At 35.3% G+C, this 22,866-nt stretch overlaps 1 protein-coding gene across 3 annotated transcripts in view; it reads right to left on the bottom strand.

Annotated features, from left to right (window-relative positions):
* Positions 1-22,866, bottom strand: part of FAF1 (Fas associated factor 1) — a 520,107-nt gene that overhangs the window by 266,382 nt on the left and 230,859 nt on the right. For all 3 annotated transcript variants that reach the window (XM_047085885.1, XM_047085886.1, XM_047085887.1), the window contains one exon: positions 3,598-3,703. In XM_047085885.1, the coding sequence (XP_046941841.1) occupies positions 3,598-3,703 (106 nt within the window). The remainder of the gene's footprint in view (positions 1-3,597; positions 3,704-22,866) is intronic.

The raw sequence follows: 22,866 nt of genomic DNA, 5'->3' as shown, positions 1-22,866 counted from the left end.
CATATCCTTTTCCACACCTGGGTTTAGGATTTGCAGTAGGCAAATTGATCTTTTTTCCTTTAATTTAACCAATCCCAAGTGCATTTGTAATCACAGATTTTAACAGTATTAGAAAGTAGTATTACTACAATCAATATAATGAACTCTTTAAAAATCTGAATTCTCAGTGAAGAAAATGCATTAAAATTAGGTAAGCTTGTTTGAATCTTCAAAGAAATTCACTGTTTTAAAGTGTGACAAGTAGCTACTTCAGGACCCAAAAAGGTGGAAAGAAAGACTGTCACAAAGTTACTGTCATATTATCTGATAATTTGTTAAATGGAAAAAAGAGAAAGGATTTTTAGGCTTACAACTACTTCCAACTTTCCAGTCTGACCGTTTTATGCTATCAATGTCTTTTCCTCAAATAGAAGGATAATGTAAATGGAATGATTTGTAAAGAGATTTAAAAAAAAAATCCAATATCTAACTAGCCTAAATTAAAATCTAGAGCACCCGAAGGACATAAGTCATGCATTGTGAAGCAAGAGAACACAGAGCCAGAATGAACAAACACTTGCACAACTATCGGTTTATCACCACTAAGTTGCATGAACATATGGTCACTGAAGAGTTTATTTGAAATTCAAACTACATCTAAGTTCTATTTTCTAATTCAGTATTTTAAAAAATGTATTTTGTCTAATTAAAAGTTGAATTCATAGGACCTTTTCAACCCTATTTCATTTAATAGAAATTTCTCTCTGGGACAAAAATATTACAAAAGCTTTCTCTTGTATATGCAAGGCTTTCAAAATTTAAAAATATCAAAAAAATGGGCTTTTTTTCCCCCACCTATAGCAAAAATAAAATACTCCTACACTGGAAAAAAAATCAGATGGTTTTTTTCTTCCTTTCCCTCACATATTGGTCAAAATTCATTCTAGGAAGTATTAAACAACACTGAAAAGAAACTGATGACAGAAATTAATTTATAATTTAGGATGTATGGCATCACTAAGCTTCTACATTCATAGCAAAAATTCTAACATTTCTAGTACTACAAAAATTCTAACATTTCTAGTACTACAAAATCATACTGACATTATATTTTTATTGTGTTGCAAACTGACTTTTAATCATACAACAAAAAAAGCCACATATTTAAGTGTCACTCTGGTTGCATGGCTGTAGCATAAAAGCATCTATTCTTTCCCAACTACCTCCCTGCCCCCCAAGTATTCCACAAGTTGAAGAAGAAAAGTCTTAGGACTAGACCTACAGAGTGTGATCCCAGGCCTAGAGAGTGTTATCCATATTCATTTTCTAAGTTGTACAGAATAAAAGAGCCTACATGTACCTGTCTACTCATAAAAGGCAACTGATATTAGAAACTTCATTTATTTTGTCCTGGCACCTAGCATTTCAAAATCTTATTTTAAATAAACTTAAAAAAAGAAAAAAGAAAAAGAGGAAACCAAACTCTTACAAAGAAATACGTTAAGAATATCTGTCTTTGCAAAAATATTTCTAGGACATTTTTCATTTAGAAAATGGTATGAAAAGGTTTACTGTTTTCAAGTCCTTGAGGCTTAAAATATATTTGATAATCTAAATTGCAGGCAATGGAGAACAGTTTCAGCCAACTGTGGCGCACAATGGCACATTTACAGAATTTTAAATATTTCTTTTAATAATTGATGTAGTCATTTTGAATCATTCTGCATAGGATATCAGGTGTGAGCAGATTGCATTAACGCTGCTTAAACATTTCAACTTGTCAGTATGGCCAACTCGATTTCGGAAATATTTGCAGTATTTTCCCATCGAAACAGTAATAAAGGCAAAATAAATATATGCCACTACTTTATAATCACCGAACATTAATGAATATTTTATGTCTTTTTAAATCTCCCTGTTTAATTTAAAAGGGTGAAATTAAGTCTCCTCCTTGCAATATGCCAATTATCTGTAAATCAAACAATAACTTGGCCATTATGCTCCTTTTTGTTAATATAAGAGAAGCTAATTTGAAAACACTGAATGGCATTTTTAGACTATCAGTTTAATAGTCCTTTCTGCCCTCTTGTGGGAGAAAATTGAAACACACTCAAACTATAGAAACTGAAAATGTTTAAAAAAAAAAGTTAAAATTTGGCTATAAAAATTTCAGTCAGAAAGGAAAATAAAGAAGTGTATATTTATCCATCATGCATTATACTAGTCTTCAATTTAAAAAAGTAAATCAGAATGAAATTTACTTCATATTATTTTTGCTTTTCTTGATTAAAGTGGAGTTACTTGTTGGAAACTAAATTTCCTTATTTAATTACATCCAATATATAACTTAAATTTTACCACCATAAAGTTACCAGAATAAATTCTGCAATATAGCCATAGTTAAACATTATTTTTAATGTAAAAGCAACAACGATTCTCCAAGGAATTAAAACTTTGAATTTAGAAACTAGAACACCCATTGTAGACGTTAAGAATGAAATGGCAATTAATATGTTTAAACCCTGGGGAAAAAATCAAATTCAAGCTTATGATTCAAAGTACGGGCGGAGAAAAATTTACTAGTCAACCAACTATTCAAGTGATAAAGAAAATAAACTTCAAACAGTGATTTATTTATGGCAAATTCAGAAGTTGAAATTCATTGACAAAACATCAAAAAAGGAAACCATTAATAGTCTAACCATTGCTAAAACAATTCCTATATGTCTGAAAAATGACTAGGTGAAAACAACTCATTCTTTCATTATGACATTAGTAATTATTTTAACCAATGTAGTCCAAGAAAAAAATTATGAAATAATCCAAGATTAAACATAATTCTCTTTATAAAAATATTAGTAGACAAATGATTGTTGTCTTAACAACTAACAAGAGGTAATGTGTTATAACTGTCATTTCAATGTTTCTAAACACAAGTCCTGTCAAACCCTTGAATATTTTTCCCCCCATGGAGATAAATTACTGGCTTTTAAGTGGGTGGGGCCACAGGCAAGAAGGTACCTTTTCTCTCTTGGGGGCGGTTCTTTTTTGAAACAGTAGCCCTGGTTGGCCACATTGAAGAAAATATTAACACTATAAATAGACTCTTCTCAGATATTCTGAGCTAAATGACTGACAGTCTCCAACAGCATTTCACGAATACTGTCTAACGTTGGGATTGAGCTACTTAAGCAAAGCTTTCTCAAATTCCTTTTGGAAAAAGCCATGTTGTAAATAATGTATTTGAAAGCAACCTTTCAAATAAAGTATAAGCATGTTTGAAAATGCATGTTGTCCACAATTTCCAAATTAATATTTTAAATCATTACTATAAAACCATAAAATGCATTATGTAATAACAATGAGTTATTTCTAAGCAAGGTTTTAAGTTGACTATTTTAAGAGTTATCAAGAGCTCTCATTTATAACATCTATCTTTCTAGGTCAAGTCATTTAATATATCTACAGTAATCATTGATGCTCCAGTTAATTAAAATTAAGAACCCAATAATGAAACATAAAGAGAGTTTCCAACTAGAACAGATAAGCCCTCTTTAACAGGGTCAACATTAGCTATAATGAGCTACCTTTATTCCTTAGCTGTGAGACATAACTCACCTCTTGAATAGTACTGCTTCCTGAGAAGTTCAGGTTGTACTCCCGCTGGACTTCTCGGTGGGTGATGATCAGCATGAAGTTTTGATTTAATGACTCCTGCAGGGCACTGAAAGGGTTGAAAGAAAAACAAGGAACTCTGAGATGAACATGTTCTAGCTTGCTTTACAGCTAGCTGCAAAAACCCCAGGAGTACCATAACCTCCACACAGGCATGTCCGGGCCCAATGTTATCATCTCTTCAGCTCCTAAAGGCAAGAGAGCATGCTGAGAACAACCAAGGGGAGCTAACCTGTTAACTCCTTCTCTACCAAGGTGTTTTTAAACTTCAATTCTAAACACTTTGCATACATAAGAATTTTCTAGAAGTCATAGGCTATTGTCTACATATGTATTTCCTCCAAGAGAACCAAATTTTTCAATTATATCAAATTCCAAATATAATACTAAAATGTATACTCAAATGCTCTGGTTCAAATCCAAGTGAAACAGCTGTTTTAGAAGAACAGAAATATAAAATACTGTTTATACTCATGAATGTTGTGTAAGAATAGAAATATGGTTTCAGTCAAAATTCAGAAGATACTGACTGAAAACTACAGAATTTTAATTGTTATCCCCAGATTCCTTCAAAATATCTGTGATTTCACTTAGGACTCAGAAATATACAGAATTTAGACACTGGGAGAATTCAGAGCAACATTAACCAAAATGTTAGAAATGTATCAGAACTATGAAGAGTAAATGAAATTAACCACCTAAGACAAGAAATATAAGTCATGGTTCTATTTGTTTACGACAATTTTAAGAAGCACTGTTAACACTCCAGAAAATAAAAATCTGTCACCATTATGTATGAATAATCTATACTGGCAGCCTCAGGTATAACTGTGCCAGACTGGTGGAGGTGGGAAGACAATATGGGTGTGCTACACAGTTCTGGCCTTTATTATTCTTTCTTTGCTAATCTGTAACTATATGATAAACATACATTCAACAGAAGATTAGGATTAGGCAGTTAATCTCTGTCCCACTGTCTCCCATAGAGTTCCCAGGTTAATTACAGACTAAAAATACCTAGGAAACACCAATATATAGCATAAAATATTACTGATCAAAATCAAAGGAAATAATACCTAACTAAAATAGAGTTTCTTTAGGCAGGAACCTTTGTCACTGTATCCTTAGCACTTAAGCATAATGCCTGTCACACTATAAATATGTATTAAATAATGAATAAATGGTGAATTTCCAGAAGGCAAGAGTCTTATTCATCTTTGTATCTCACAAAGCAATGTTGCTTTGTGGAAAACTAATATAGGTATTAAGATTTTGATTAATTTATCAACATTAACTCAATGCCTTACATTATTCCATGTGCTAAGAATATCAACCCAAATAATACACAGGTCCTGATACATAAAAGACTTCACAATCTAAGAAGGTAGACAAATATATAAACAGCCAGAGTATAATGCAATAGGTACAACTGAGAAATTGAAAAAAGGATAATGAAAACATGGAAGGAAGTGCTCAATTCTGTCTCTGTGAAAGAGGGAAATGGTTAAGGAAAGCTTTAGAGGAGAAGAAAAATATAAGTTGAAATATGCTGGATAAGTAGGACCTCTGTGTTTATCATTTGGAAGACAAGAAATTTTTGCTTCATCTGGGAAAGAGAGAAGGGTGGCATTTTTTAGACAAGGAAATAATAAGTGGCAGAACGTAGTAAGTTCATTCACTCAGTTAACAAATATTTATTGAGTACCTACCTATGTTTATGACATTGTTCTAGATGCTAGGGGTTCAGCAGTGAACAAAAAAACAAACAAACATGATCCCTGCTTTCATGAGACTTACATTCCAGTAAAGGATACAAACAATAAATAAATGAGTAAGCAATTTTAGAGAATACTAAGTGCCATGAAGTAATAAAATAGGATTACAATTAAAAAGGTAACAGAGGGACAGCGTGAAGGGAATTATTTTCAACAGAACAGTTGGGGAAGGCATCTCTGAGGAAGTGCCATTTAAGTTGAAGCTGTTATGATAAGAAAGAGATAGCAGTAGTCTGATCATGTAGGTCCTTGCAGACCATAGTAAAGAACTTGATATTTATAGTAATTGCACGGGAAAACCACTGGAGGTTTTAAACAGGGAAATAGTTAACAGCTGACTTACATTTACATGTATACAATATTATTCTGGCTGTTCAGGCTACAGTGAGGAAACAGTAAGGCAGGGAGAGCTAGAAGAGTTAGGAGGCTAGCCCTGGTAAGAAGTAGTGGTGACTTGGACTAGGGCAGTAGAGGCAAAGATGGTAAAAAGTTGTCAGGTTCAGATATCTTTCAGAGGTAGAAGCCAGACAAATTACTGATGGAATGAGAGAAAAACATAACCTCAAATTTCTGGCCTAAGCAAATGGAAGGACAGAATTGGATTTAACAAGGAAAACTGGGGTGGGAACATACTGGTTGGGGAAATTGAGAATGAAGTTTTGGACATGTTAAGATGCCTATTAGACATCCAAAAAGAGATACCATGTACAGCTATACAGAGGTGAAGGTCAAGGAAGACAGCTCAGAGCAGGACAGTTGACAGCGTATAGACAGTATTTAGATTTTGTGGGCAAAAGAAATAATCTAGAGAAATAGTTTGCTTAGAAAAGGAGAGAGGCCAGGATGGAGCATCAGGCATTCCAATCATTTGAAATCAAGCATAGGAGGAGTCAGAGTAAAGGAGATTGATAAGTGGTCAGTGAGATAAGAGAAAGACCAAGAAAGTCTAGTATAAGGGAGTCAAAAAAAGTGTTTCAGTTAGGAAGGGCATGAGCAATTACATCAACTGATGCTGAGATGTTAAGTACAATAAGGTCAGAAACAGGACAACATTCAGGAAAAAGCTCATTATGACCACAGCGAAGGGTGTGTGAAAGGCATGCAATGTGGCTCAAACAGAGGTTGGGTTAATTGTTCAATTATCTGCATGCTAAATGAATTTGGGGTCAAAAGTGGCAAGTAATGAAAAGCCTATTTGGAGTTCAAGGCCTTTCATAGGTAGACTGACTTCACAACTATTCTTCAAAATTTGGCTTTTGCTCTAGAGATTAGCTAACTTCTCATGTCAGAAACATCACACCATACTCAATTCAATCTCTGTTCATGTTATTCTCATCCTCCTTCACAACCACCCTACCAATACTGCAGCTTTCAGACCACCTTATGACGTACCATTTTTATTTATTATTGACCTCCTTTTCTCCCAATTCCTTTATCATATACTGTATTTAATAATTATAGCATATTTTGTACACTTTGATTTGTTTCATGTGTGGAAGTCCTCAATTCAAAACTACAAGTCTTTTAAAGGTAGGTATCTTATTACTCATCAGTATTTCCCTTGGCAACTAGCATAATAAAAAGTGATTCAACTGAATCCTATAAACATTTAAGGAGTAGTTAGTTCTGCATATTCTGAACTGCATATAAAGAACTACTAACTGTCATTTTTTTTTGAGACATTCACTCAGATAGTCATTCACAGATTGTCATTCACTATCTATGAAGTGCCATTTTATTCACAAAATTGTGGTTCAAAAAGGTCAAGTAATTGCCCAAGATCATGTAGCCACAAAAAGATGAAACCCAGTTTCTAAATTATATTTAATTCTATGTCCTTTACACATCAGTATCCTATCTCCCAAATGGCTAGGCTGCTTTGGGGATACAAAGATGATTAAGACTCCTGACTGCTAGGCGTTCACAATTCATTCATTCCTTCTATAATTATTTGATTCCTATTATTTTCATTTATTCATTCAGAGAGAGTGTGAGTGAGGAGGGAGGGAGGGAGAGGGAGGGAGGGTAGGGGAAAGGGAAAGAGAGAGAGAGAGAGAGAGAGAGAGAGAGAGAGAGAGAGAATCTTAAGTGGGCTCCACACTAAGCATGGAGCCTGGTATGGGGTTCAATCTCACCACTGTGAGACCATATCCTGAGTGGAAATCAAGAGCTGGAAGCTCAACTGACTGAGCCACCCACTTGTCCCCTTATTATTGGTTATAGTCAAGATAGACTACTCATAGAATTTAAAACAGATGCGAGGATTGTGAAAAAAGGAAACAGTACTTTGAAGTAATACGAAGAAGAATGGATAGTAATTGGACACATAGATATGGAGGGTGACTATAGGCTAGTTTGAGCAGAGATGTAGATTGGAGAATATAAGGAAAAGTGCAGAAAGCAATAAGGAAGAAGTATAAGGGGACGTGATGAAGGGTTTGTGAAAAAGAAAACTTCAAAAAATTAAACACGACCATTATGGAGGTTTCAAATGCCAGGCTAAGGAGCTCAGAATTCCAGAAGTCTTGATTATTGTATAGATCCTCCTTTATCTTTACATATGGATCTACACATGTCTAATACTTTTAGTGCTTGCCTTTATGCAATTCTTTAGATATGTCTCTTGATCTTGACTGGCAGACCTGTGCAGTAATTTTGCAAAAGGTTTGTTAGGACCAGCACTGACTCAGACTACTTTAGAAGAACATCACTTTAGTGTAGTTCTACAATTCCTGGATAGTCCCGGGGCAAGGTAACTAGGCAAGAAAAAATATTTATAGGTTTAAACTGCTCAAGAGTCACAGAGCTAGATTTGAATCCTTGGCTCCACTACTTGCTAGTTGTTTGACTTTGAAATGTCAATCATACATTCTTTCAACGTATTTGCTGAATGTCCACCACATACAAGGCCCTATTTTAGGCACTTAATTACTCTGTAAATTCTGTTTCCTCTTCAGGAAAAGGAGAATAATCCTTCATAGAACTGTGAATACTAAATTTTAGAAAGCCAAGTGGAAATTTTTATTGCATATAAGTTTTAAGGTGCCCTGTTATATAACTTAGTGAAATCAGACCACTTTTTTTTTTAGCTGTTTTATTTTTATTTTGAGAGAGTAAGCAGATTCACGGGAGGGAAGTAGCAGGGGAGGGACAGAGAAAGAGGGAGAGAGAGAAGCCCAAGCAGGCTCCAAGCTGTCAGCACAGAACCCAATGCGGGGCTTGATCTCAGGAACTGTGAGATCATGACCTGAGGCAAAACTAACAGTTGGCCCCTTAACCAACTGAGCCACCCAGGCATCCTGAAAACAGAACACTTTTGAGGGGTATTCATACTCTGAAATCTTACAATGACAGTGAAACATTAATAAAAGGATCTATGGTGTTTTTTAGTAGCATGTTTTAGTTCCATTCCTCTGCAGGAGTTCATAGAGGATAAAACTTTTTTTGATGCATTGAATGTAATTTTATACTAGGCCTAATGTTATCTAGACTCCCTCACAGTGTTTTTTTTTTTACACAGGTCTTGTTTGGTGTTGATATACCACATTCATATTCCTTGTGAGAATGGTTTGTCTGGAGGAGTAAGCTAAAGATATTATTTGTGACCTCGGACTCCAGCCTCACTCATTCACTTAGCCATTAACAATGATAGCTAGCCTTTAATGAGTGCTACTATGCATCAGGCATCAATAAATTCATGTCAACTTTATGACGTTATGATTATCATTTTCCATTTCACAGATGACAAAACTGATGTTAAGTTACTTGCTTAAAGACACACACAAAATAAGAAGCAGCCACCCAGGTCTAACCCTTAGGATTTGTTCTCCAGGTACTGAGAAAGGGAACCCAGTAAGATCACAGGTCTACCTTCACTGAGTTTATTGAGAGATGGGAAGATAAGTAAACTTAGAATTCACATATGGTACTGTTTGCTAAGAATGCTAATACCACTTCTCCTAAGGTGCTATGGAAATAAGGAGGAAGAATACCTAAATTTAACCACAGAGGCTTTCCACAGAATCTGGCATGTGAACTGAGTAAATTTTGTTTCTTGGTTTTCTGAGGTTTTTTTTGGGGGGGGCGGGGGTGAATTGAAATGGGGGTGAAAGCTGTAAAGAATTTACTGTGGTGACTGGTATAATTGGCAAAGACTTTATTGCTACAATATTATCTAGACACAGATTCTAGCTGCTACTTAGCAGAATGATATGAGTCCTCATAACTATTGCATCTAGGAGCAATTTTTTAACAGTGTCTTCTAATGGTTGATTAGGATAGCTAGCCTCAGTTAATCTACCTTCAGGCAGTCTTTTACCTTCAAAATGCAGTCATTCATGCTATGTAACTTTTAACCTTTATAATAACTCTAAGGACTACTGCCAACCAAAGTGGGTGGGTGAGAAATAACATGAAATGATTTTTTTAATGGCATGTTTTCACTTCAATTAGAGGGAGAAGGAAACGTATAAGCAAATGTACAACCTTCAATTTTAACCCAAAGCAAGAAATGGTTTCGATAGAATATATATGCTATTCTCACTGTAAGGTATTTAATTTTTGATTCTTCATCATGATTTTCCTTTCAGTTAGAATATTTGCATTTACCAACAAGAAGATTTTGTTTCTACAAAAGATAAGAGCTGTTAAAACTTGCCACTGCTCTACCCTCAGAGAGTGAAATTAATGTTTAAATTGTATTAAGAATCACATAGATTATTCCCAAGCTTTAAGCTAGTGACTATTTGTAAAAAATACAATACACTACAATATAATACAATGAACATTCACATTTTTAAGCAATTAATAGACCAAGTGCTAGATATTTTCATATATACCATCTCATAATTCTCCTAGCTAGTTTCTTCATTTTAAAATTGGGGGAGCAGGGGGTGGCACCTGGGTGGCTCAGTTGGTTAAGCAGCCAACTTCAGCTCAGGTCATGATCTCATAGTTCGTGGAGCCCCGTGTCAGGCTCTGTGCTGACAGCTCAGGGCCTGGAGCCTGCTTCGGATTCTGTACATGTCTCTCTCTCTGTCCCTTCCCTACTTGCCACTCCCTCTCTCTCTCTCTCTCTCTCTCAAAAATAAACATTAAAAAATAAAATAAAATAAAATAAAATAAAATAAAATAAAATAAAATAAAATAAAATAAAATAAAATAGAGGGGGGAATGATACAAGAGAGGGAACAGAAGGAAGGAAGGAAGGAAGGAAGGAAGGAAGGAAGGAAGGAAGGAAACAAACTACTCCCTTAAAATTCTCAATGTTAGGGGCGCCTGGGTGGCGCAGTCGGTTAAGCGTCCGACTTCAGCCAGGTCACGATCTCGCGGTCCATGAGTTCGAGCCCCGCGTCGGGCTCTGGGCTGATGGCTCAGAGCCTGGAGCCTGTTTCCGATTCTGTGTCTCCCTCTCTCTCTGCCCCTCGCCCGTTCATGCTCTGTCTCTCTCTGTCCCAAAAATAAATAAACGTTGAAAAAAAAATTAAAAAAAAAAAATTCTCAATGTTATAGCTAAGCATCAATATTGAAGCCATCAACACAATTCCAGCAATAGTTCCAGTAGAACATCCTGCTCTGCTTTCTTTTTTGTCCACAAGTTTTACACTTATAGTGCCATTTCATTAGTAGAATGTCCACCTCTGCCTGGGGAGATCCTATTCCAATTTAACTATGAACATTTATCAGAAATCAAGAGGCCATCTATAAAATATCTGCCTTCTAGTAAGTACCAATTTCCCTTTAATTCACTGGCTTAATTTAATACATTTTGTATTGCCCTCCAGTTTTAAGTTTGTTTATTTTTTGAGAGAGAGAGGGTGCACGTGCGAGCAGGGGGAAGGGCAGAGAGGACAGAGAATAATCCCAAGCAGGCTCCATGCTTTCAGTGCAGACCCCAAGCCAGGGGCTCAAACCACAAACCCCAAGATCATGACCTGAGCTGAAATCAAGAGTCAGACGCTTAACTGACTGAGCCACCCGGGCACCCTCTCCAGTTTTTTAATAAGGAGAAAATAATGTATAGCAAATCTTAACACAAAAGCCCCAGTAAGTAAATTTGAAACTACATACATTTTTATACATGTGGGCATAAAAAACCATCAATTATTAGCCTCTATGGATCAAGTACTGATAAAAGCAACAGCATTAAGAAATAAATGTAACAGGTGCCTAGGTGGCTCAGTTGGTTATGCGTCTGACTTCGGCTCGGGTCATGATCTCATGGCTCATGAGTTTGAGCCCCATGTCGGGCTGTGTGCTCACAGCACAGAGCCTGGAGCCTGCTTCGGATTCTGTGTCTCCCTCTCTCTCTACCCCTCCCTCACTCACTGTCTCTCTCTCTCTCTCAAAAATAAACATTAAAAGAAATTTTTTTAAAAAAGAAATAAATGTTAACAGTCTACTGTCTTGACTGAGTTCATTTCACACTGAAAGAGCACTTTAGAGATCCTCTTTCTGCAGAAAGCACATGGCTATTTAATATGTATAATGCAGTGATTTTTCAAGGTTAGCTTAATGCTGCATTATGGTAGCGAAACAATCATTTGATCATCATGTAGCTATATACCTGTTGTTAATTCCTGATTAATAAGAAGAGGAATGGCTGGGGTGCCTGGGTAGTTCAGTAGGTCAAGCGTCAACTCTTGATTTCTGCTCGGGTCATGATCTCATGGTTCTTGTGGGTTTGAGAACTGCATGGGAGATCTGCACTGTCACTACCTGGGATTCTCTGTCTCCCTCTCTCTCTCTCTCTCTCTCTGCCCTCCCCGGCTTGTGCACACACTCTCTCTCACAAAATAAATAAATAAACATTTAAATAGAAGAAGAGGTATGGCTTTCTTCCTGCCAAATAGCAGCAGGCCTATTTTATAGGGTAGCACAGTAGCAGGCAGGGTATCTTGCATCCAGAATATGACAGTAATTTAAGAATTTCCTTTCCAGCAATTTCTTAAATCAAGAATTCCCTCTTAAAGTCTTCAGTGGGCAGATTTGGGCAGCCTATACCCTAGCCTTCCTATTAAAATAGTTAACAGTTCTAAGAGAAACATTGTTATAAAGTATAAATCCATCAAGATTAAACAACCAAACTAGGAAACACAACAAATTCAGATTTAGGTTTCAGGGCTCTTATGGGCTGAATGTTTGCGTCCCTTTGGAATTCACAAGCTGAACGCCTAATCCCCAATGTGATGGTATTTGGAGGTAGGGCCTTTAGAAGGTTAAATTTAGCTAAATCATGAAGGCGGCGCCCATTATGGGATTAGTGTCCTTAACAGAAGAGGAAGAGAGACCAGAGCTTTTTCTCCCTCTGCCACGTGAGGACACAGCAAGAAGGCAACCATTTGCAAGCCAAGAAGAGGGCTTTCACCAGGAACCAAATCTACCAGTACCTTCCTTGATCTTGAACTTCCCAGCCTTCAGAACTGTGAGAAATAAATGTCTGTTGTGTAAGCCACCCACTCTATGGTATTTTATGATAGCATCCTGAGTTAACTAATGTAATAAGGGCTTTTAGAGCTTTTGTATTCACAGCACCATGTAAACAGCTGCTATCAGTTGAACACAAGCTTCTAAATGTATAAATATATAAATATATACACCTCCAAATTAAAACCTCACTCATTGAAATCCATGGTAGAAAACAATATGCTTTTGTCAAAACTCCTATAACTGGGAGAAACTTAAGAATTGTACATTTTTGGCTGAGGTATGGGCAAAATGGGTGAAAGGGAGTAGGAGATAAAGGCTTCCAGTCATGGAATGAATAAGTCACAGAAATAAAAAGCACAATATAAGGAATATAGTCAATGATATTGCAATAGCATTGTATGGTGACAGATCACAGCTACACTTGTGGTGAACACAGCATAACGTATAAACTTGTGGAATCACTATGTTGTACACTTGAAACTAATGTAATATTGTGTGTCAACTACACTCAAAAAATTTTAATTGTAAATAAATTTGCAAAAAACAATTGTATGTTATTGTATGTAAATTTGATCTCTATAGAAAAATGTAAACCATATAAATAAACTCTTGAACAATCTGATAGCTACCATTTTGCAATTGGATGGGCCCCTTATTTTTATCTTCACAAATACAACAGACCTTTTAATCAATGTAAATGGAAACCATGGATTTGTTGACACATCATGTTCACTGACACATATGGTTTGTTGACAGTGAAATCATACTTCTCAAAATAATGCTGTATATGTAGTTACAATAAGTAAAGTATTAACACCAATATAAAGATTAAAATATTTCCTGTTTCATTCCTGCCGTGTGTATATGCTGTTTATTTTCTTGTAGTGGATATTTTAAACAAAACTATCAGTATAAAGTACAGACTTAGAGGTAGATTTTACTTTTTAAATATGACCTGAATCTGAAGCAAAAACAGTAATTTTTTTCAAATTACTTTATTAGAAAAAATGTAGATAATATACTTCAAATGTGCTACTGAATTTTTCATTAATACTTCATAATTTATATCTTCCCAAAAGGCCCTACAAAATGTTCTCTTTTTTGTTTCTGGGAATGTTTTATGATCTACAGTGATCTTTTTATCCTTTCAGATACATCAAGATTTTAAATTAAAAAGCATCACACATGGCAATTTAAATTTCCATTCTAAACTTACAGAGTCATATGAGCTCTTGTCAACAAAAGACCAAATTTACTATAATTATGGATTATTTACACTAAAACAAAATAAGAAATCAATATGTAAATGTAATGTTTGTTGTAGCTAATGCAGCCAGCAATGACAGATTAGGTTCAAATAGCAATCAGTTTGAAAATCTGGCACATATGTAAATGAGCTAGGGACTTGATGTTTACATTTGACTGTATTTTATTCAGGATTTTTAAATTGTCTCAGGAAGAGCATAAAAATAAAATGTTAATCTTTCCACTATAAATACAACTTGAGCCCTTATCATAACTGAAACTAGGTTTTGCTCCTGTCCAGCTAAACTAACATATGATACTAATAATTCTGAGCTGCAGATTACATCATTCTTAATTAACACTCTGCTACAGTTGTTAACATCCTCCAAGACACCATGTTATCATCACCACAAGTTCTGTAACAATCTTAAAACCACGTTTAACGAAGGTTGGCCTCTTACCCTGCAGCTACTTTTAATTGCTTTCTTTGCTGGCAATTAAATATGTCTAGATAAACAAACATTTGGTTTCACATAATTCTTAATAACATTTTTCATGATAATTTCAAGTTCAGGTGTCTTTATAATTACTGTTTATCAATATAGTGATATATTGGATTCAGCAAAATGTATTAACCAAAGTACGTAAGATGAATCAAAATGTGGTAATTAGTGGTGATAGTGATATATTGTGATCCATCAAGTAGTTTATAGCAAAACTGTCAAAAAATAATTCCATCCATGTAGACAAAATGTGAAGAAAACAAAAAAAAATTACATTTACAGATATAGTGATTTTTGTTTCATGAATTATGACCAAGTTTCTGACTGTTCATTAAATCAACTATAGAGAATACCTGCAATTCTTTTTCAAAGTGTGATGTTAACAAGCTAATATCTGTGGTCACTGACCTATCAATAGGCAGTAAACTGAATAAATGGGTTTGGTACATCAATCCAATTAGATGTGTTGCGAACTCCATCAATGCTTTAATTGGAGAAAAGTTTCTTCTTTCATCCAGAATGCGTAACTTCAGGGAAATGTCCTTTTATTAAAATAAGCTACTTTTTAGTAACCCCCTTATTAAATTTTGAAACATTTACTAACCCAATACTTTCTAATGTCACTTTTACAAATTCTAATACTCACTAGAATTAAATTTAAGTTGAACAGCAGTCACAATAATGTACCTGAAGCACCGCTTATATCCACTAATTCTTGAGAAATAATGACCTACTTTAAAAATGATATATCAAAGTGTTATCAAATATCATAATGATTATGACACTGGTAAAGTATTCCCAAAGGTGACTATCCTTTGTAAAAACAACAAAAAGTTATTTTGTAAAGCATTTTGGAAAAAAAGTTACTTGATCCTTTCAGAGTATTTACTTCCATATACAGTTTTTTCACAAAATTGTCATGTATAGGCCAGTTAAGATCTCTCTTCTATGCTGCCAACATCTCACAAATATTGATCAATAAAAAGTCATCATGAAGAAGACACACTCATAGAACAACCATTTCAAATAACATGTCAGAAAATTATTTAGACATTAAAACCTACTGTGTGGGTTTTTTTTTTCGGGTTTGAAAATAAAAATACTTAGACAAAAAAAGCCCCCCATTGGAAGCTGTTCACCTCTTCCTAAAGGAGCTGCATCACTTTGTCCATCTTCATTTAAAGGATATTATGAGCATCTACTTTACACATGAAGCAGGCTGAAGTGAGACGTTATATTGAGGACCATATTCACTCTGACTTTTTGAGCATGCTCAGAGGCACTATAATGAGTGGTTTAGAGTTAGTTAAGAGTTCCCTGACAGCCAAGTCCTCGCTCATCCATTAACTAGCTCTGTGACCTGCACAGTGCTCACATGAGCTATCTTATTTAATCACAATGCCCCTCCCCAAAGTCCCAGGAGGCAGAAATTATCAACCTGATCACTCTGGATGAAAAAGCTAAGGCCTAACAGACTAACTTCTCCTTTCTGTACCTTAGTTCTTCCAGTCATAAAATAGGACTAGATTAGATGGTTGCTTTAACTCCTTCCAAAGACGATACCCTTAGAATGAGAGCTTTCTTCTCATTCTAAGTCAGAACGCTGTGGGTGTGACTCTTCTTGCATAAGGAAGTATACCTTAGCAGGAAACACACAAAAGAGTGAAAAATATTACAAGATTGCACAAATTACAATATTACAATATTGCACAAATAAACATTTGTGCAGAGATTGTGAGGTGTTGGGGAAATAGAAGAAGGACAGAGTCTGGAGGCATCTTCAGAATGTCCTTCAAATAACTGAATCCCACAAAATTACATGGTGCTTCTCAGTTATCTTTCTTCGTTGGGGTTAGGAAGAAAGATGAGAGTCAAGTAGAGTTTCAGTACAGGGTGGAAGAGACAAGAATGAGAAAGAAAAAGAAAAAGGCATACTACGTTTATATGAGTATCAATACACCTCAGCTAGAACCAAGGCTAGGAGCACAGGTGGATACTTACTACCACAACTGCTGGATAGTTATAAGAAGCTAAGGACAGAGGAGGAATACTTCAGTCTTTCCCTTTTTATATATACCATGCTTAATGGGTATAGTGAAACACATATGAAACGTGGAGAGTTAGAGACCTCAAGGATCCTGAGAAGAATGGTGTTTCATCTGCTTTTCTTCACTTCTGCCTCTGCTCATAGGGAGTATACTATTTCTGCCCATGCTGCTTCTCCCCACAAAGGAAGTTTTAATGAGAACACTTAAGAGTATTTTTCCCCACTCTAGACCTGTTTCTCCCAGAGGAAGAAAAGAAGAGACTATTGCAATTATTCACAAGGTCGCATTGTACTAGGTTAGGAGTCACAGAAGGCAAGGACTAAACCAGCAGCTTCCTCTTTCACTTCCTATGCCCTAGTACAATGAATTCTCTCCCACTTCTTACCCTCTGTGGTAGATACACCTGGACAAAGCTTGCCCTGAACTCCCTAAGCTGTCTTTCCTACTGTGACTAGGTTGGTGAAGCAGGGCTATTGCAACAGCCCATCAGGCTCTAAAGACCCAGTCATAACTCTTTCTATTAGGCTACCTGAGTATGTGGGTCCTAAGATTTAGATCTGGAATAAGAGGTAAAAGACTCCACTTAGGATTCAAGTCTAAACCACATACTCCATTGGGTGCTTGTTTAGCCATTAAAATAGTTTGTCACACAATGATTTTGTGGCAGAGCTGGGGTTACACCTAAGATACCTTTGACTCATTACTCCTCGATTCCTTCCACAGCACCCATTGGAAAATATAACACCCTACTCTTGCTTAATTCAAGACTACTGTCACCTGCTTTCCCACAGCAATGGTTTTCCAAGGACCAAAAAAAAAAAGTCATATATTTTAACACTAGTGGTTTACGCAACTATCACAAGAGTCCCAATTAGCACCCTGAATTTAACCCTGCTTATACAATAGCAATGAACTCAAAGTCATAGTTAACAGCAACTTCACAATTCAGAGGCCACACAAGAGGACCATATGCTTGACTGCGTGACAGAGCTCAAAAACAAACTCATGGAAGTCATTAAAATATTAACTGGAACCATCCTCCGAGTATAAGAAGGCCAAGTTCAAAGACTCAGTTACTACTTATAAAAGGGACAACTACACAGGGATACCTTATTTTCTGTCACCTTTCCATAAAATGAAAAAAACCTATATAACTAAAATGGAACTGGACATTTTCATCACCTATTAAAACAAGGCCAAAGCAAGGTGAAAAGACTGCCCAAGACTCTACCGAGACATCCTCTCAGTCCTTTTCTAGCAAGTTATCATTAGTAATACCCAATCCAAAATGTTCAACCTCCAACTAATATTTACATATGACCTGAAAGCTTCAGCACTATTCCCCACACCTAAAATACTTTTTCTTCTGCTCTTCACTTTAATGGCTCCTCCACCATTCATGTCTCAACTTAAACAGTACATCTTTGGAGAGGCCTTTCCTGAGCATACAACCTATAGTAGCCACCCAATTCTTATCATGTCACTCTATTTTGGTTTTCTAGAAAGCACTTACTACCATCTATTGTTTTTTTTATAGTTTCTTGCCTGTCCCCCCACCTCTACACGTACTATACTGTAAACTGCATGAAAGCAAGCACCTTGTCAGCTTGTTTCTCATTATATCTCTAGCACCTAGAACAATAACTTAACATATTATAAGATGGCACTCAATCTATATCTGGTAAATGAGTGAAAAATTGACATCCTGCATAAATAACATGATAGATAGGACTCTCAACTTATCTGAAAAACACCTTATGATGAATTTGACAACTAGCAAAACAGCCAATGGAGAGAGTACGGATGCAAGAACCAAAAGTGACATTCTTCAATTAGTCATGAAACTTCCCACATTCATTACAACAAATGTTTGTTATTAAGGGCCTTTTACATACATGACACTTTCATAAGTTGAGGAATATGCTCATTAAGAATGTTCTTGCTTTTCTTTTTTTTTTTTAAGTTTTTTTTTTTTAACATTTATTCATTTTTTGAGAGACAGAGAGAGAGTGCACAAGCAGGGGAGGGACAGAGAGAGGGGGAGACAGAATCGGAAGCAGGCTCCAGGCTCTGAGCTGTCAGCACAGAGCCTGACACAGGGCTCAAACTCATGGACTGCGAGATCATGACCTAAGCTGAAGTTGGACGCTCAACTGACTGAGCCACCCAGGTGCCCCTTGCTTTTCAAAGCTCGGGATCTGATTGGAGAAGACAGCCGTGCATGAAATAATACTAAGGAAACTAAGACTTATAGAGGATAAATGTTGCCTTAGGCCAAAAGGCCAGTGTCAGGCAAACACAGGACTGAACAGTCTATGTGTTCTATAAAGCCAGAGCTCCTTCCATTACTACATATTTTGATGGGGAAAACCATAAGGAACAGTAGACAAAAATAAAGGTTAACTTCATGCCAAGAAGTGAAGGCTGCCTAGCTCATTACATTTATGGGACACTTTTAAGATCTTCTGTTATTATTTATGTATAATTTTGTTTTAAAATTTACTAATTTCTTACTTGCTTTAGTATTATTTAATAGTTACCTTATTATGAAAACTTTTATGAATCTGTAGTTAAGTTCCCTTTTTCATTTCTGATATTTTTATTTGTGCTTGCCTCTTACTTTTTCCTGTCTTGACTTTCCAAACAGAGTTAATTTGATGTTGATTACCTCTATCAATAACTTCTGCTTTTTAATCTTTCTTTTCTTTTATTTACTTTTGGTTAACTCTGTTGTTATTTCTCTATTTTTTTAAGTTGAACATACAATGCAAGTGTTTTCTATCTTTCTTGTCTTTTAATTAGTGGACTTAAGATTACGTATTTCCCTCTAAGTACCACTTTGGTTATATTCTAAGTTTTAGTATCTAGCACTCTCAGTTATGTTCATTTCTAAATATCCAGTGATTGCTACTATGATTTCATTTTAACCTATAATTTTGAAATAAATTATCTGTAGTATCCAAAAGTATGGAGGATCTCAGAAATATCTTTTATTATAACTTCACTTGTAATTTTCTTGCATGATGGCCAGAGAATGAAGTCAGTATGATAGCAATTTTTTGATACTAGCTTTGTGTTCTAGTACATGGCCAATTTTCATTAGTATTGCACTTGTGTTTAATTCAGCTATTCAAATCTTCTACAGCTGGCAAGAATACAATTGTTTAATTCATTAGTTTTTGAAAGATGTTTGTATATGATTGTGGTTAATCTATTTCTTCCGGTGATTTTGTCAATTTTGCTGATTTGTACACACAAGTTCACAACTTGCGTTGTGAAAAGAATGCTATACATTCTTTTAATTAATATTGGCTAGAATATCATTTTCTGTCCCTTTATTTTCCCTTTTCTATGCCATTTCTTCAAAAAATGTTTCTCTGGTAAAGAACATATAGTGGACTATTTTTAAAACTCCTACATGAGAGCTTTTAATAGCAGAGTTTAATATTTTACTGATATTTCAATATACTTGATTTCTTTTTTTTTGCTACCATATTTTGTTTTTCTTCTGTCTACTTTCCTTGTTTCCTGTGCTCCTTTTTTCATATTATTGTTTGCTGATGCACTAAGTTTTACCATTCTCTTTCTTATTCTAGAAGTATGCAGGTTATTCTTCTTTAACATTATCCCATTTAATTATAACATTTATACCTAGGTGTATGTTTTTTCTAATACAGACTAAAGTTAATTAGGCTATCTAGCCTTCTTCAAACAAGAACCTAAATGAACTCCCAATAATCACTCTTTCTCACCACCTCACCACTACCCCTAACTCAGTTTCCCCATCTACAAAATTTGGTTAATAATATTTCTGATTTATTGTGAAGATTTAATATCATATATATATGTCATATGTATATATATATATATACACACACACACAATATATACATATATATATACACAATATATATATATATATACACACAATATATATATATATATATATATATATATATATATATATATATATATATAAAAGACTTGGCAAAAAAAACCTGGGGAGTAAATGTTGTGTCACTGTCACCTACCAAGCACTTTAACTTCATACTTAACATTTTTATTCTTGTAACTATTACTTATCTTCTATCTCAGTCATTATCTATAATTTGTACTTTGTCACTAACTTTTACTATAATAGCTCCAAAAAGCCAGAACCCAGAAACATTCTCCATTTGCTTCAATCTATTATTCTCCTATCTTTCCTACTGTCACTAAACCTGTTAGCTAACTTCATTTCCATACTTAAACCCTGTACTCCACTCTGCATCCCTGCTATGGACTAAAATGCATTTCCCCTCTCCCCAACCAGAATTCTTATGTTGAATCCCTAACCCCCAATATGACTATTTGGAGACAGTCTTTAAGCGGTAATCAAGATTAAATGAGGTCTTAAGAGTGGGGCCCTAATCCGATAGAATTGGTGTCTTTATAAGAAGAGGAAGAGAGACCAAAACATCCTTGCTCAGTCACACATACCTGCTATCTGTGTTTTCTCTCTCTCGATCATGGGAACTTAGCTCATGGGAGCTAAGCCACTCCCATGCCCTCTTTGGCAACAGCCCTAATTTTGGTTTTATATTTTCAAATTTTTCTTATCTGCTGTGTCTTTCTCCTCTTCTAATTCTCTAGTCTCTTGATGCTACTCATCCTCCAACTTCTTCTCTGCATAGTTGACTTTTCTGAAATAACAGTAACTCCAATTCCTCACTTCTCTCTTATCTCTTAAAATCTACTATAATCTGGTTCTCGTTTTTTCTATCAGAAATAATCTCAAAAAAGTCATCAATTACTTATATGCCAAACTCAATGACCTGTTAAATCATTATCATCCTAATAGGACTACACTGCAGTATTTTGAACCATTGTATTTTAAGATAAAAAAAATATATAGTAGTACACATTTCTCAGTTCTAAACATGACTTTGAATTGCATATGGACACACACCAGTGAAAAGCTCCATTGGCAACTAGGACATGTGGGTTTATAAATAGGTATTTGTGTGTCATCTATACATATTTGGAAAGTGAAGGACTGAGAGTAGGTATCAGGGAGACGTTACAGTAGGAGGAACTGCTGAGAACAGAACTCCCAGGAACACCAACCTTTAGAGTAGATGGAAAGAGAAGCTTACTGAATGAATCAACCTGAGTGGCAGACAGAACACTAAGAGTGAGTCATATCTAAGCAAAGTTTCTGTAAAGAGATGAATTAAAAAACAAGCCTAATACTTTTAATGAAGAGTATATAAGCTCATTGAAAACAGAACTTATTTTTAAAAAAGAGGTTAGAGTGGGAGAGAGCCAAAGCATAAGAGACTCTTAAAAACTGAGAACAAACTGAGGGTTGATGAGGGGTAGGAGGGAGGGGAGGGTAGGTGATTGGCATTGAAGAGGGCATCTTTTGGGATGAGCACTGGGTGTTGTATGGAAACCAATTTGACAATAAATTTCATATATTAAAAAAAATTTAAAAAAAAGGAAAACAGAACTTATTTTTATTCACTAGGTAACCAGTAAATCTTGGATAGACTAAAATTTTTCCTATAATAATATGAAACCTGTATAATTAACCGGTTTTTTTCCCCCTTGCTAATTTTACTATCACTGATAGTATAGTCTGAAGTTTTGCCATTGAGGTACTATTTCACCTATTAATTAGTGAAATCTGACTTATTAAAGTGTTTTTAAATGATTTTCAACTGTTATAAAGGTTATGATTAAAGAGTTTGCTCTTAAATTTTCAGAAAGCTTGATATTCTATTTCCTGAAAAATATAATTTACATTCAAATATAATTCTAAATGTAATTATAGATCTATATATAATTTTCTGCTCTTAATGTTTTCTTTTTTCAGAAATTGTAAATACATAAAAGACTCAATTACCAGGCACCCCCTAGTGGTAGTAAAATCAAGAAAAAAATTCTTATACGACACGGTTTAAAATGTACTGTTCTCTATATGTACAGTTCTTGGGGTGCCTGGATGGCTCAGTTGGTTGAGCATCCGATTTCGGTTCAGGTCACAATCTTGCCATTCTTGAGTTCAAGCCCCACGTTGGGCTCTGTGCTGACCAGGCAGAGCCTGGAGCCCACTTCAAGTTCTGTGTCTTTCTCTCTGTCTCTTCCCCACTCATCATCTGTCTCTGTCTCTCTCTCTCAAAAATAAACAAACATTAAAACAATTTTTATCTACAGTTCTCATCAAACCTT

The sequence above is a fragment of the Lynx rufus genome, unplaced genomic scaffold (assembly GCF_022079265.1).
Source record: "Lynx rufus isolate CCGP_SWC_20201006 ecotype Redwood Valley unplaced genomic scaffold, mLynRuf1.p SCAF_2, whole genome shotgun sequence".
Taxonomy (NCBI): Eukaryota; Metazoa; Chordata; class Mammalia; order Carnivora; family Felidae; genus Lynx; species Lynx rufus.
This window is presented reverse-complemented; position numbering and strand designations above follow the sequence as displayed.